Here is a 14,112-nt window from a genome sequence, read left to right as displayed (position 1 = left end):
CAGTAACTCCTGGACACCCCTGTGTTCACAAGAACCCAAGCCCGCCTGCCTGAAACTACTTTTTCTCTCCTTTATTAATGTGCTAATTATTCAACTAATGTTTACCAATTCCTCATCACAGTAGGCTTGGGTTAGAATGTAGGATCAGAATAACAATAGTTGTTTAGCATAGATGTACATCTGTCATCATTTAATTTCATCTTCACACAGCCTTCTGGTGTAAGTGGCGTTCTCACTGTTTTAATGGTGAAGAATTTGTGTGTCAGGGAAATAAAAGGCATTGAGAATTTTTCATTATTTATAATGATCTGTGAATAATAACTGAGCACTTCCTATACCAAGGCTGGTGTTAGACACTTGATATACGGTGTCTTGTGTAATTTTCACAATCCATGGCATTGGCACCATGTTCCCATTTCACAGATGGAGAAACAGACTCAGAGAGGGCAAGCTGTGCATCCCAGGTTACACAGATAGGTAGTGATGGAACTGTGATTTGAACCCAAGTCAGTCTATTCCCACAGGCTCTTTCCATCCAGTTGCCCAGAAATATGTCTATTCCTGCCTCAGCCTTGGAAATTTTTGAGCCAAGGCACCTTTAGAACCTTGTGGTTAAATTCCCCAACTACAGTGATAAATATTTTGGGTGTTTAATTAAAAGCAGTAACGAACTCTCTTCTTTGCTGAGCAACACATCAGAAAATTCTCATGTAGTGGTTTTCTTTTACTAACGAGGCAGGCAGAGGAGAAGAATGCATGCCCATTGCCCTGGGTGAAGTTTCTGCAGTGATGCATGCTGTGTGCCATATTCCTGAGGCTTACAGGAGAGAGAAGCTTGCAGGGCTTGGGGTCAGGGAAGCAACCTCAGGGTAAGGGAAGTAGCAGGTGCTTGTGGAGGTGCACCGGGTGTGGCCTTAGATGCTGATAAGCATCCCTCCATGAAGGTGACCCCAGGAGGCTCATAGCTTGGGAAAGGGCCAGATCTTTGGCAGACATGAATGAAGGTGGATGTTTGCTCATCCCTCATCCCTGGTGTCCTCTGATCTGAGGGTCTTTGGGACCTTTGGATCCTGCAGCCATTGTGATTCTCCTCTGCTGTGCCTCTTTTAAATTAGAACCTGGGAACTGCTCTTGATACAAGTCAGCAAGTCCATCCCCTTCCTGTGTTTGGCTCTCTTGAGCCCACCCTTGTGCCCACAGGACATCAAAGTATGGTTCTTAGGAGGTATAACCCACTGGTCAGTTAGGCACTGACACTGACATTGTGCCTAATCCTGATGAGCAACTGAGGGCTCACCAGGTAGGGTGAAGGCAGGCATAACCCCCGCCCTCCAGGAGGCTCCAGTCATTTTGCAGAGACAAGATGCATGGATTTAGAAGATTTTTAATAGCAACAGTTAATGGCAAGGATGTGGCTGATAGATGAGTTTTCAGGCAAAACATAGAAGAATCCGGAGAAAAGAAAGGCTGGAGTGGTTGGAGTCAAGGGTCTCAGCCTTCAGGGCAGATAGGAAGCATAGAGTGGACTTGAAGGAGGAGCAGGGATGGGCCAAAGGTGGGGCAGGACAAATGAGCCTGAGTAGGGGGAGGTGTAGATGTTGGCACTTATGGAGGAAACTGAGGCACAGACAGTTGAAGTGACTTAGCAAGGTCAGAGGAGGAATGCAGTGTGGCAGTGCTCACAGACAGGAACACCACTACCTGCTGTGGACCCCAGAGTGAAAAGACAGTGAACCCACTCCTCTGTGCTCCTCAGCATGTGGCCCTGGGGCCCTGCTTTGGACCACATTCTTGCCAGGAATAAAAATGAGTTTTCCCTACCCTCAGAGAGTTTGGGAAGCATCAGGCCATCAGGACTTTCCTCCTCACCAAAATACCATGTGAGAGTCACAGGCTGCCTAGAAGCCTTTCGCATGTGCCTTCCAGGGACAGCCTAATTTCTCTGGAGGCATGCACACCACAGGTGACATTTCAGAGACACCAAATAGCAGACTGCAGACACTCTTGGGGAGATGTGTGACGTCTTTATCACAGGTGCCCAATCCAGGTCTCAGCACAGCTATTGTGGGTATGCAGTCACAGCTTGGGGACCATGTGGTGGCGTGTTTGCAAATTCCCAGTCCCATTCCTTCAAAACACTGATGTGAGTGACATTTACATGCCTGATGCTGTGTTTGCATTGTGCTCACATTCTCTTGAGTTTTCTGTACATCTCCAGGAGGCATTTCCTTCCCTGGAGGGACAGGGCAGGGTCGATCAGACTTCCACTGGCCCTTGCCTGGTTAGGTCAGTGTCACCACTGCCTCACGTCATCCTCCAGCATCCCTGATGAGGGACAGAGATGTACCAAGGAGACTTCAGAGGGCTCTGTGGTCACTTGGCCCCACTGATTCCCACCCAGGTTCTCATCTTACACTCTAACAGACTCCTCGTAGGCACTCTAAGAGCAGACATTAAATTTCTTTATAAACACAGCTCCCCACTTTTGAAAGATCTTGTTTATGTCAGCTACTGTCAGCTTTTCCTTGCTTAGGGACTGTCAGTCTTCCCATTCCTCTCCATGGAGGCCACAGGAGTATCTCTTGGGACCTTTAGAAAGGCAAAGGGGCCTCACTGTGCCTGGTAGAAAGGATGGGGAGGAGGTGCTGATGGCCATGGGAGGCCATTAAACCATCCAATTATTACATGTAAATAAAAAAGATTTTTTAATATTTAAGGAGATGGATATGCTAACTACCCTGATTTGGTCATTGTACACCATATACATACATTGAATGATCAAACTGTACCCTATAATATGTACAATTGAATAATAATAGTGAATTTAAAAATCCCAAATGCAGATATAGGCAGTTGGGGAGTGGTAGAGGAGAGCAGTAGCCAGGCTGATACCAGGCTCCTGGCAGAGCTGTGCGGGTGGACCCTGGGCTATTAACTGAGAAAAGGGTGGAAAATAAATAAGATGGAGATGTCCAGGTGCCTGCTTAGCTCCTGCACCAAGGGTAAGTTGGACTGCAGCCCTCACTTCTTGTGTTTCCCTGAAGGCACCCAGGCCAGGAGGGCTGGAGAGTCCCTGGCTTTCCCTAAAGGTGATGCCTCTCCCAGTCCTCTGATTGCAGTTTGCCTCCTTACAGGCACCTATGTTGGATGCTTCAGTGACGAAGGCCAGGAGAGAACTCTGAAGGGGGCAGTGTTCTATGACTTGAGGAAGATGACGGTTGCCCATTGCCAGGATGCGTGTGCTGAGCGGTAAGTGCTGGAGACACCTCTGGTGACTGCACTGGAAATAAAGTCAGGACTCAGTCCCTGAACCTGGTGATGCCTTGGCTACAGTCAGCTGTCCTAGTGTCATGAGATCTCAATTGATCCGCTCTCGGTTGTCCAGAGAAAGCCCACTGGCAGATGGCATGGGTGCTGGGCCAGTGCCAAGAGACTTGACTTCTAATCCAGTTGTGCCACGGACCTGCTATTTGACTTTGGTGAATTCTTTTCCTTCCCTGAACCTCAGTTTGCTCTTGCATAAAATAAAACAAAGGTCTTTAACATAGATTTTTCTGAGGCCTTTTCCACCTCTGGCAGGAAGCAGTATTCTGATCTTGCATTTATAGTAAGATTTACCTCTTCTGATACTGCCACCTCACCCAGTAGTTATCAGACATGTGTTAGGCGCCAGAGAATGGGCCTTACCATTGAGGCAATCAATTCACCATGCATGCACATACACACACTTGTATAAGAGACGGGCAGAACAGCACAAGCAGGCTACTCTTCCTCTATTTTATCACCTTAGATTCCTTAATACTTTTTATGTTATGTAAAGCCCCACAACCCCTAGGTAACAATTAATTATCACCATTTTATCGATGGCAAATCTGAGGCTAGAGAAAGAAATGACAGGGTCCCTACTTAGACATGCCTCACAGCCTAGATAAAGCCAGAACAGAGGGCCTCACAGTCTCAGGTTAGTCTCCTAACAGTTAAGGAAACTGACACTTGGATGTAGGAAGTGATGTCAGGATCTCACAGCTATCAAGTGGCCAAACAGGCACTAGGTGCTTCTGTGTGGGTTCTCAGTCTGGGCTTTTTACTCTAGGATCCACTGAGAAGGGAGTTTAAAAAGGTTGACTGCTTTCTATTAGTGCACTCCTGGGCTTTATGTAGCAGATTCCATCTCGGGTCTCTTTATCTGCAGCTGTAATTACATTGGGGGAAGTAGGTGAAGAAGTGGCTGAGGAGGAGGGACATGCAGCAGGTCGTGTTTATAACAGGATGAGATGTGTGCCTGGTATGTCAGACCAGTGGTGCTGGGCCTGGGGCAAACTTCAGTTTTGAGAGCTGCTGTGAACCAGTGACTGTAGTGAGAGTATTTCCACCTCAGTAATTGGCTGGCACTGCCTATCAGGACCCTCCCAGCTCCTAACAGAACCAGTTGCCAGTACAGCACTGATTTCATCCGATCAAAACCTGTAACATGGGTGGCACCAAAGCTCAGAGCTCACAAGACAGACCGGTATGGCCAAAAGGTATATTACAAAGGAAATGCTGGTTCCTGATCTCAGATGGCCTTTAATTCTAGATGAAGACTGATTCATGAGGCCAGCCTTGTGCTGATGGCTATGGCCCCTGCCTGTTCACCCAGACTTACCCTCAGCTTCAAGTCCAGCCCTTATCTCCCTAGACCCAGCTGTATCACCTGACCTGTATGTTCCTGTGGTTAGGACCCCAGCCCTTGCTCGGGGCCCAGGTCCAGACTCACCCAGCTTGGTCTTCCGCAGGTCCTACGTGTATGCTGGCTTGGAGGCTGGGGCAGAGTGCTACTGCGGGAACCGGCTGCCAACTGCACGCATCGGGCTGAATGAGTGCAACCTTGAGTGTAAGGGCGAGAAGGGCGCTGTGTGTGGGGCCGTGGGCCGGCTCTCCGTGTACCGCGTGGACATGCTGCAGACAGGCACCAGCAAGCGTGAGTAGCCAACCTCTCCAGAGCTTTGCATTTCTCACCTGCTCCATAGCCTCAGCTCCATGCTACATGGGGCAGAACCCATGCAGTAGGCCCTCCCTTTCCTGTACTTTCGCTGGACTGGCTCCTGGCAGGGTACGGCAGGCTTAGGGTCCATCAAAACCTTAACTGTTTGAGTTTATGATAGAGGCACGTCTTTGCTTGTTCCTTGCAGGAGAAACATGGTAGGAGTCCTAGGTGTGCCTCAGACATGTGGTATAGCCTCAGACAGCTCATTTCCCCTGTGGGCTTTAGTTTATTTTGTAGTATCACTGGGAAGACCTTAGATTTTTAGCAATAAGTGGACCTGAGAATCTGAAAGTTCCCTAACTATAAAAAAACCTAAAAGAATTGGTTAAGATTTAACCAGTATCATTTTTTAGTTTTTAAAAATATTTACTTGAATTTACAAATAAAAATTGTACAGATGCAACTTGGCATATGATAGGCTTAGTTAAAATATATTAAGTCATTACATCTTACCTACTGAATTTTCATTTTCTGGCAGTCCTGGGAGTGAACCCCAAGGCCTTCGCACTGAGCTACATCTTTGCAATTTAAAAAAAAAATTATTTTTATTAGTATATTCGTATGTATAGTACATTAGTGTGTTTGCAGTACATAATGATTACACTCATTGTAGGGAATTGGTACGTGTATATAACACCTCTTAACTCTTTTTACACCCCCTTTCTCTCCTCTCCCTCACTTAACTAGCGGGAGAGTAAGGAAAGCCCTGGGTCCAGAAATGAAAAAGGAACTAAGAACCACAGTGGTAAGAGGAAGAAACAGTGCTGTGCCCTGGGTTTCTGCAAAGTGAAGTTGGCAGTTTAGGTGGCCACAAAGCATAGGTTTTAGTGCCTAAGCCGGGCAGCAGTGAAGGGCTTGAGCCTATCATCCAATGGGAACTGGACTGAAACCTCTGTGTAAGGCAGAACTCACTTTTACTGCAGTTTAGATATAAAAATCATAGTCATAATAAACCACATACCCGTTCAGGGAGACAGAAAGAAAGCTTATCTGTTTTGACTTGAGCTTCAGGTGAAAAAAACCTTTCGTAACAATTTGTAACTATAGTCCTGCATTTCTGTGAGTTTTGGGGTTCAGCATAGAAGTTGGTTCTGGGATATCTGGAGATACCTGGCAGAGGCAAATATAAAATCTCTCTTGAGAGCTGTCTCACCAGCCTCAGTGTTAAGGGTTCTCATAGGAAATTCTCACTGAAGGTGAGCTTACAGTTCACAATTCCAGGACATAAGAACAAATAACCAACCATGAGGAAAAATAAGTGGGTATATCAATCAGCAAGAATTTCAAGAAAGGTGCTGCCAAGTAGAGGACTTCGAGGGGGCCCAAGGAGATGAATTTGAAACTCAAGATGGTCCTTATTATAAGATGATAGGCCCCAAATCCACTTAATCTAATTACAAAAGGCTCCTGTATGAAAGAATAGGTTGTACACATTCATTCACTCTGGAGGCCATCCTTCCCATGACAAGGAAGAGCAAGGGCAGAAAGAAGTGAGACTTCTCTCATAGCATAGGTAGAGACTTCCCCTTCCACTGGCAAAGGTGGGACAACAGATGAAGGCAGCACAGCTCAGCATCTGGGCACCTTGACTCATAGGCACAACTGCCTCTTCTCTTTGGTTCTAGTAGCAGGATTCCAGAGCAGAGCCTAGGGAATGAGGTGTCAGATCAAAAGCTAAGCCTGCAGAGGTGTTTCTGGGAGGGCTGCTGTAGAAACAAGCAAGTTTTCCAAACAATTCGGAAACCCAGCCCTGTGCCAGACCTGGCCACTGTATGGGGTCAGAGTGCAGACAGAGAAGTTTGTACCTGACAGCTAGGGTGCTCAGGTGCTTTTTGCGTTCAGGCAGGATGTGCATGGGAGTCAGGAGGTCCAGATGAGTCAGTGAGCATGGTGTGGAGATACTGACAGTGTACTCTAGCTGAAGCATTTGCTCATGAGGTCATTAACTCAACAGGTGCTTTTCTTTTCACTGATACCTGCTCTTCACCAAACCCTGACCTGGCATAAGGTTTGTCCTGATCATTCACATGGGCATCCTGAGGACTATACCGCTCCATGATAGTTTATTGGATCTTTCATTTCTTTGGGTTCAAACATTAGCCTGTCTCCACACCTCTGACCCTCAGCAGAATCAAGCCTGTATGTAAATTCTGGGCTGCCTACCAGCCTTCCTGGCTGCTCAGCCACTGACTTTTAGAGACAGCTATTTTGCCTCCATTGTCCATTGGCTAAGGGACAAATGGTTCAGTCGTTCAGGCCAGAGGTAGTCTTTGAGTCCATCAGACCTGCTGGTCATAGCTAATGTTGAAAATGTTGTTAGTGCTGTCCCTTAGGACAGGCTGTGGAGCCTTGTGTGGCTGACCTTTGCCTTCCTGCTCCCTTCTGAAGGGGCTGGGCTGATGGGATCTCTGTCAAAGGTGACCAGATGACCACTCATTGTAAATTGCACCTTCTGGCTAGCAAGGTGCATTCACAAGGAACAAGACCTGTAAGCATGCCTCAAGGTTGGAATCAGGATAGTCCAGACTCATTAATGCCTTTCCCTTGGCAATGTAGTTCTGCCCTAGGTGGTCCTCATGCTCTTACCTGGGGAGTGAGGAAGAAAGCTATAGAACAGGCCATCTCCAGGGAATGTAGGATAACCAGGTGCACCTTTCCCCCAGGAGCACCATTCGGAGCCCTTTGGGCCCATGCTGTCCCTCCCTGTGGCCTAGACTTACTGGGATGCTGGTCAGTCTGCCCTCCCTTTGTCTGTCCTGTCCTACTGACTCTCCTCAGAGTTGCAAGAGACTCACAAGCAGTGGCTGGATCTGAACCCAGGCCCTGAGGACACTAACCCCAGCTGTTTTCTCTGCACCAGGCAGCTTTCCTATGTCTTTCCTACAAGGTCTGTGCCCTGTCTTTGAGACCACTGGTCCTGTAGTTGATCTGGATGGGCTTTCAGAGCCAGGGTTTGGTCCTGCTTTGGCAATGTGACATGGAAAGAGCCCTCTCCCTGCTGCCATGGCTAAGGCATTTTTGCTGCTGGCCAGGAGGGGTGGCAGGCAGCGAGAACTGGGGGACATGCCGAGCTCTGCAAGACCTTGTATGAAAAGGAGTGTGGGGTAAGGGTCATAAGCACATCATCTAGAGAAACTCTGGTGAGTCTGGAAGCTATATGAGCAGTTGGCACCAGAACATTCCAGAAGGTTTGTTTGTTCAACACCAAGGAAGCCAGTGAAAGAGCTGGGCTTTTCTACTAGAAGGTCTGGAGAGCAACTTGTCAGGAAGCTTTCTTTGTGCCATAGGTTTGAGGAGTATTCCTAGTATTTGGGTGGGAGTTCAAGAGCAGTGCGAGGCCAGCTTTGCTAAGAAGCATTGCAGTGGTCTGACACCAGTGACAAAGGCAACAGGCAGGATTTCAGAGGTTCAGGTCTGCTTTCTTTTAATGCATGTCATCAGAGGACATAGAGTTGTCCACGAGTCACCCACTGAAGAATCTGGCACATAGTAAATGCGCACTGCAAATCTGTTGAAGAAAGGAAGGGAAGGAGAAAGAAAAGACAGGTAGGCACCATCTCCAGAGAACTGGCAGGAGAAGCAAAACCTGAGCTTAGTCATTTCAACCAAGTAGTCCCTTGTCAGTGACCCTGGGTGAGCCAGGTCCCAATGCCAGTCTCTCAGGAGCTCGGCTTGCCTGCACCTCTACTGGCACAGTTTGTCCTTTCTGATTTAAGAGCTACTCTCTTGAGTATATTTACACCTGCTTTGGGATCCAAAGCTAGTATTTTTCCTTATGACAGGTACCAACAACCATGAATAGCATGTCTCACCAAAAACCCATTTCCTTCCCCACAGGGCGGACTGCCACCTACCGCGGGTGTTTCCAGCTGCCAGAGAATGCCACACACACCTTCCCCACCTCCCTGATACAGGCCAACATGACTGTGGAGATGTGCTCAGGATTTTGTTCCCAGAAAGTAAGACCCATTGTAATTTCTCATCCTTTTAATGGTCCAGTGTGTGAGGTGGCTTCCAGAGAAGGAGAGGTGCTCATCCTGGACTATGCACATCCACTCTGGCAGCCTCAGTGGGAGAGAAGCAGGCCATGCACCTGCTGTCACAGGATCCTGGCAGTTAACTCGTAGCCACTGTCAGGGATTGGAGGCTGAGTAGGGAATTGTCAGTGAAGGTTGTAAAGCTGAAAGGAATGTGCCTTTCTGGATGTGAGCTCTTGGCACAAGTGTCAGATGTTAAATTGACTTGGTTTGGGTATAAGAAGATGCTGGCTTGGGACTTGGGGACAGCTGATTCATTTTCTGTTGTTTGTGCAGACAGCACTGGGAGGTGAATCTGGCTGCAGGGGCCATGGACACACCTGCTCCTTTGGTTCAGCATAGGCTGAGGAGTAGAGTAACTCTGCAAGGGCTAGGCTGGGCACTGGAGGCCACTGTCCCTATATCCATTCTCACCTCGAGTTGGTCAAGGATAGATGGGGCTATAGGAGGCAGGGCTAGAAGAGTGTGAGTCAAGGCTGGTGAGACCCAGTAGGCCCTGTCCAGAGAGCTCTAAGGTCTTCAGCTGGGGTCCAGCTGTCTCCAGCTAGTAGAGGTTGAGGCTTTACAAATGGCCCTGGGTAGTATTGGACTGGGTACCAGGACTGCTCTAGATAGGCTGAGGTTCACAAGGTTTATAGAGTGTGACACATGACAGCATAACAGACCAGATCCAAGGAGAGCAGAGGGCCTTGCTGGTGACATGATGATGATGATGATGACAATGACAGTGATGATCACAGAAGCTAACATTTACTGATGGTTTATTCCATGACAGCTACTAGTCCAAGCACTTGCATATGTTTGACTCATTTAAACATCCTAGTAACCCTATGAGATAGGTACTGTGATAATCTATGTTTTGCAGTTGAGGAAACTGAGGGAGGAAACTTCAGCAATCTAGCTGAGGTCACAGAGTAGTAGAGCTAGAACTTGACCTCAACTAGCTTTACAACCTGCTGGTAGTTTGAAGGGTGCAAGGAGTGTGCATCCACAAGACAGATGTGACCTGAACAAGTGCATTTCCTGTGCACCCACTCCAGAGGCTGTCTTCTTCCTGACTTCTAGTTCCTGAGCTCTCCCAGGATGTCTCCCACCACCCAGGAAGTTACCTCCAGGGGTGGAGGAGAACAAAGCCCTTCACAAGTGCATTCCTCTTGCCTAAGTACAACCTTTGCAGTGACTCTACTCTGTCACCAACATTTCCACTTCCAAGGATGCCTTTGTGTGTCAGGGTTTACAGGACACAATGTAGCCAGCCCAAAAGGCAGTTTATTGATTTGTAGATGTCTGGCTTGGAAATCTCTTTGCCTTTTATACTCATGGGAACAGAGATCTGGAGGGAGCCAGTGGGGATACCTGCTCCGCTGCTTGCCCCTGCTTGTGTCCACAGGGAAACAAGCCACCCCTCAGGCATCCCTCCCACCTGCAGTTCTCAGCAGCTCTCCAGAGAGCCCTCCCCACTGGAATCAGAGCAGCTCTGCCAGCCCAGAGCAGGCTGAAGTACGCCTCCCTGGGTCAGCAACCTTAAAGAATCCCACCATGGCTTTCCCATACGATGTCTGCTTTAATCCTCCCAGCTGCAAGCGAGGGGAACTCTTCAGATCCCTGTTTGCTACAGGAGCCAGTGCAGGCTTGCAGAGGTGAGAGCATTTACCATCAGGTTCCAAGTGACCAGCATCAGTCCTGGCTCCTGACACTAGCACCCCTTCCAGCAATGTAAGTTGGAATCAGCCACACCACAGCTTCTCTGTGCAATGGGAGCAAGTGACAGAGATGAGAAGAAATAGGAGGAAAGAGAATGGACAGTAATGGTGGCCATGTGTCCTGAGCGCTTCAGATGAGTTCTGAGTGGGCAGTATGTTCACATGAAACACAGGAGCAAGATGCCTAAGTCTCTCCTACCCAGCCCCCATCCTTGGAGGCAGTGCAGTGTCCTGGCTTCTCCTGTCCACTTTCAGAGACTGGATATTCAAGCGATTGCATCCGGTGTTCCATTACAAAACCCACAGATAGCAACATGCCACATGCTATTCTGCACTGAACCCATTCCACCAGGCAATCCACCTTAGATTATTCCATATCAGTGCAGAAAATGATTTCTTTTTCTTTTTTCCCGTTACACAGATGTCTTGTAATTTATTTAACCAATCCCCCACTGTTAAGCATTTAGGTTGTGTCTAGTCTTTTGCTTTTGCAATGCTGCAGTGACTATCGTTGGGTCATTTTCTGTGAGTGAATTTACTTAAAAAACAACTCTTAAAGGAGATGGTGAGTTAAAGAGTATATGTCATTGTCATTTCACTCAACTTTGCCAGTTTGCCCTTGGCAAATGTTTTACTAATTTTACACCCCTTGCAGCAATGTGTGAGGGAGAATAAGCCACCCTTATAATCCTTCTTTGGGGGAAGGCAGTTCAAAGCAACTTCCCGGGCAGATTCCCCAGTGTTCTGGGAGTGCCTCCCTTTAGGCAGCCCTTTATTACCCTGAGAATTCTGCCTTGTGGTTATGGACAGGAATTTAAAAGATTTAAAACTCTTCCACTTCTGTTTTCAGCCTTTCTTCATATTTACTGGCACAAATCCAGATTGCTGCTGTTTCACAGTGGAGTATGCGCCTAAAGATACCGGCAGGCTCTTGGTATCTTAAGCCATTTTGCACCTTTAGCACCTTGTCCACCTCCCTTCCTGATACATTTCAAGGACAAGTTACCTGCTCAGCCCTGGCATATGCAACTGGGAATTGTTCAGGTCAGAAGCAAATGGAAAGTGCACCTAGTGTTCTCAGAAATGCCTGTGTCCCCAAAGCACACAGCATTGGTATCCGTGCTGACAGCCAGTCCCTTATCCTGACCAGTCTGCATTGTTGAATGGGGCTGGAGTGCGTGCTTCCTCTGGTGCTATTGTTTGTAGCTGCAGGATTTTGCAGCTGTAGGAACAGTCACCATTTCCAGCTTTTAAGTTGAAAGTGCGTCTCAGCAAAGCATATTTACAGGAATTTGGCAAAACACATCTGCTGATATCTACAATGGGTAAACCCATGTGCTGGGTGCCAGCAGATCCCAGTGCTAGATGCAGCTCAGCCCTACTCAGAATGTAGTTTGTGGCTAGGAAGGGACTGAGACAGGAACTCAGGTGAGTCACATATGACAGAAAAAGCCTAGTGCCTAAACAGGGTGAAAAAGCTTGGAAGGAAACTTAGAAGAGAAAGGAATTACAACTTTTAGGAGCATTTGGGGCCATGTCAGCAGGTGAGGTGAATGGGAAAGTAGGGAGTGCATTTTAAGAGGAATAAGTACAGGGCAGGACCAGGGTGGTGGGAAAGCAGTCCAGTGTGGCCTGAGTGGAGTGCTGCATGTGGGGTGGGGACACTTTGCAGAGGGCCTTGCATACCTACCTTAAAGTTAAGGATTTTTTCAGTAGGAAGAAGCGAGCTATAGATGGACCTAGGAGAAAGTCGTATGTCTAGCAGGATACTTTACAGCTATAGGAGGGATGTTCTAGAGCAAGAAGGGTACTGGAGCTGATAAAGGATGAAGGAGATCTAAGAGATGCTACAGAAGCAGAATCCACTGGAGAGGATGTGAGAGAGAGGAATTCTCTCTGTGGGTCATTCGGAGAGGTGGCCTTCCTCAGGGTCACCCTCAGAGATGTCTCGTCTACCTGAGAAGTCAACCTATAACCTAGCTCTGCAGTTAGGGGCCCAGGAAGCAAAAGAATAGTGCCTCGATGTCATACATCCAGGTAAAACTACTGTCTGTCCAGCCAAGTTCCCATATTCTCTCTCTGTTCTCCCTTGCCTCAATTTGTGGGTATTGGTAACTTGGACTCAGGCCTTCAGGATTGTCAGCCCTCCTACCCTCTGCTCTGGATACTGGGTGGAATCTTGATGTCACCCTAAAGCCACATCTTTCAACCTTACAAGCTTTGTGAGTTGAAGAATTCTATTTTAGGACCTGTCTTTGCATTGTAGGATATTTAGCAGTGCCCTTAGCCTCTACTCACTAAATCCCAATAACAACTCTCCCTTCATTTGTGACAATTCAGACTCCAGACATTGATCAAGGTCCCCAAGAGGACAAAATCAGCCCTGGTTAAGACCTGCAGCACTGGAAAACCTGCTTGGACATACTGTCAGCCATGCCCAGGCTGGCCCACCTCTCTACCTGCTAACTCCTGCCTCCACGCCTTGAGGTCTGAGTATGAGAAATCAACTAGAAGTTCACCCAATCTTGGCCTCAGCAAGTTATCGCTTCCCCTTTTCTCTGCTGAATGCTGAGGGTGGTAGAAAAGATGCACTTGGGGACATCTAGCTGTACTTTCCTGTTCTGAAGTCCAAGTGCTTTCTCACTTGAAAGGCTTGTGATCTTTCCATTATCTCAGAGGCATCTTTATCTTATCCTCATTTGGCTGAGAATCAGCTCAGATGCCTTATGAGGTGGGAATGGCTCAATTATGCCAGGGCCATAGACTGGACTATACTACAGCCATTGAAAATGTTTCCAAAGACTTTGATGAACAAATATGCTCAGAGCAGAATATTCAATGGGACAGAGCTAAGCCTGAAGGTGGGAGGCCAGGGGCTTAATTGTGACCGACTGGGCAGTAGAGCTGTTGGGAATGGCAGATGTAGGTAGTAGAGCTGGGAAGCAGAAAAAGAGGGGCCCTCTCCTGGCTTTACTCCTACTTTTGAACTATCTTCTGAGGCTTATTCGTGGCCCCAGATAAAACTCTGTACTCTTTTTTTTGCCAGTTAGTGAAAGTGGATCGGGGGAGTTCCAAGAGTTATTGAATGGGGGGAGGGGGCGGAAAGGGGAGGGGAGAGAAGCTTTTAGGGGAAGCATCAACATCTTAATGATCCAATTCTCTGCCAGCGAGAGGGACTTGACCAACATGATGTGTTGTTAAAGCCCCATAGAATGGTCTCATCTAATTTCCAGCAATGGTGTTGGAAATGAAAGGAAACCCACTCCTCTTCAGTGGTTTTCAAGATCCTATCACCTGCTTGGTTTAGGTGCACAGTGTGAATGAGCAGAGGGGAAAATGGATATTT

The 14,112-nt window shown here is 47.7% G+C and overlaps 1 protein-coding gene across 5 annotated transcripts in view; it reads left to right on the top strand.

Annotated features, from left to right (window-relative positions):
- The window catches only part of Wscd1 (WSC domain sialate O sulfotransferase 1), a 53,253-nt gene that overhangs the window by 12,252 nt on the left and 26,889 nt on the right, over positions 1-14,112 (top strand). For all 5 annotated transcript variants that reach the window (XM_087191679.1, XM_087191678.1, XM_004857269.4 and 2 more), the window contains 3 exons: positions 3,135-3,249; positions 4,776-4,960; positions 8,864-8,985. In XM_087191679.1, the coding sequence (XP_087047805.1) occupies positions 3,135-3,249; positions 4,776-4,960; positions 8,864-8,985 (422 nt within the window). The remainder of the gene's footprint in view (positions 1-3,134; positions 3,250-4,775; positions 4,961-8,863; positions 8,986-14,112) is intronic.

This window comes from Heterocephalus glaber, unplaced genomic scaffold (assembly GCF_053883595.1).
Source record: "Heterocephalus glaber isolate CG9 unplaced genomic scaffold, H.glaber_assembly_v1.0 deba00001564, whole genome shotgun sequence".
Classification (NCBI taxonomy): domain Eukaryota; kingdom Metazoa; phylum Chordata; class Mammalia; order Rodentia; family Bathyergidae; genus Heterocephalus; species Heterocephalus glaber.
This window is presented reverse-complemented; position numbering and strand designations above follow the sequence as displayed.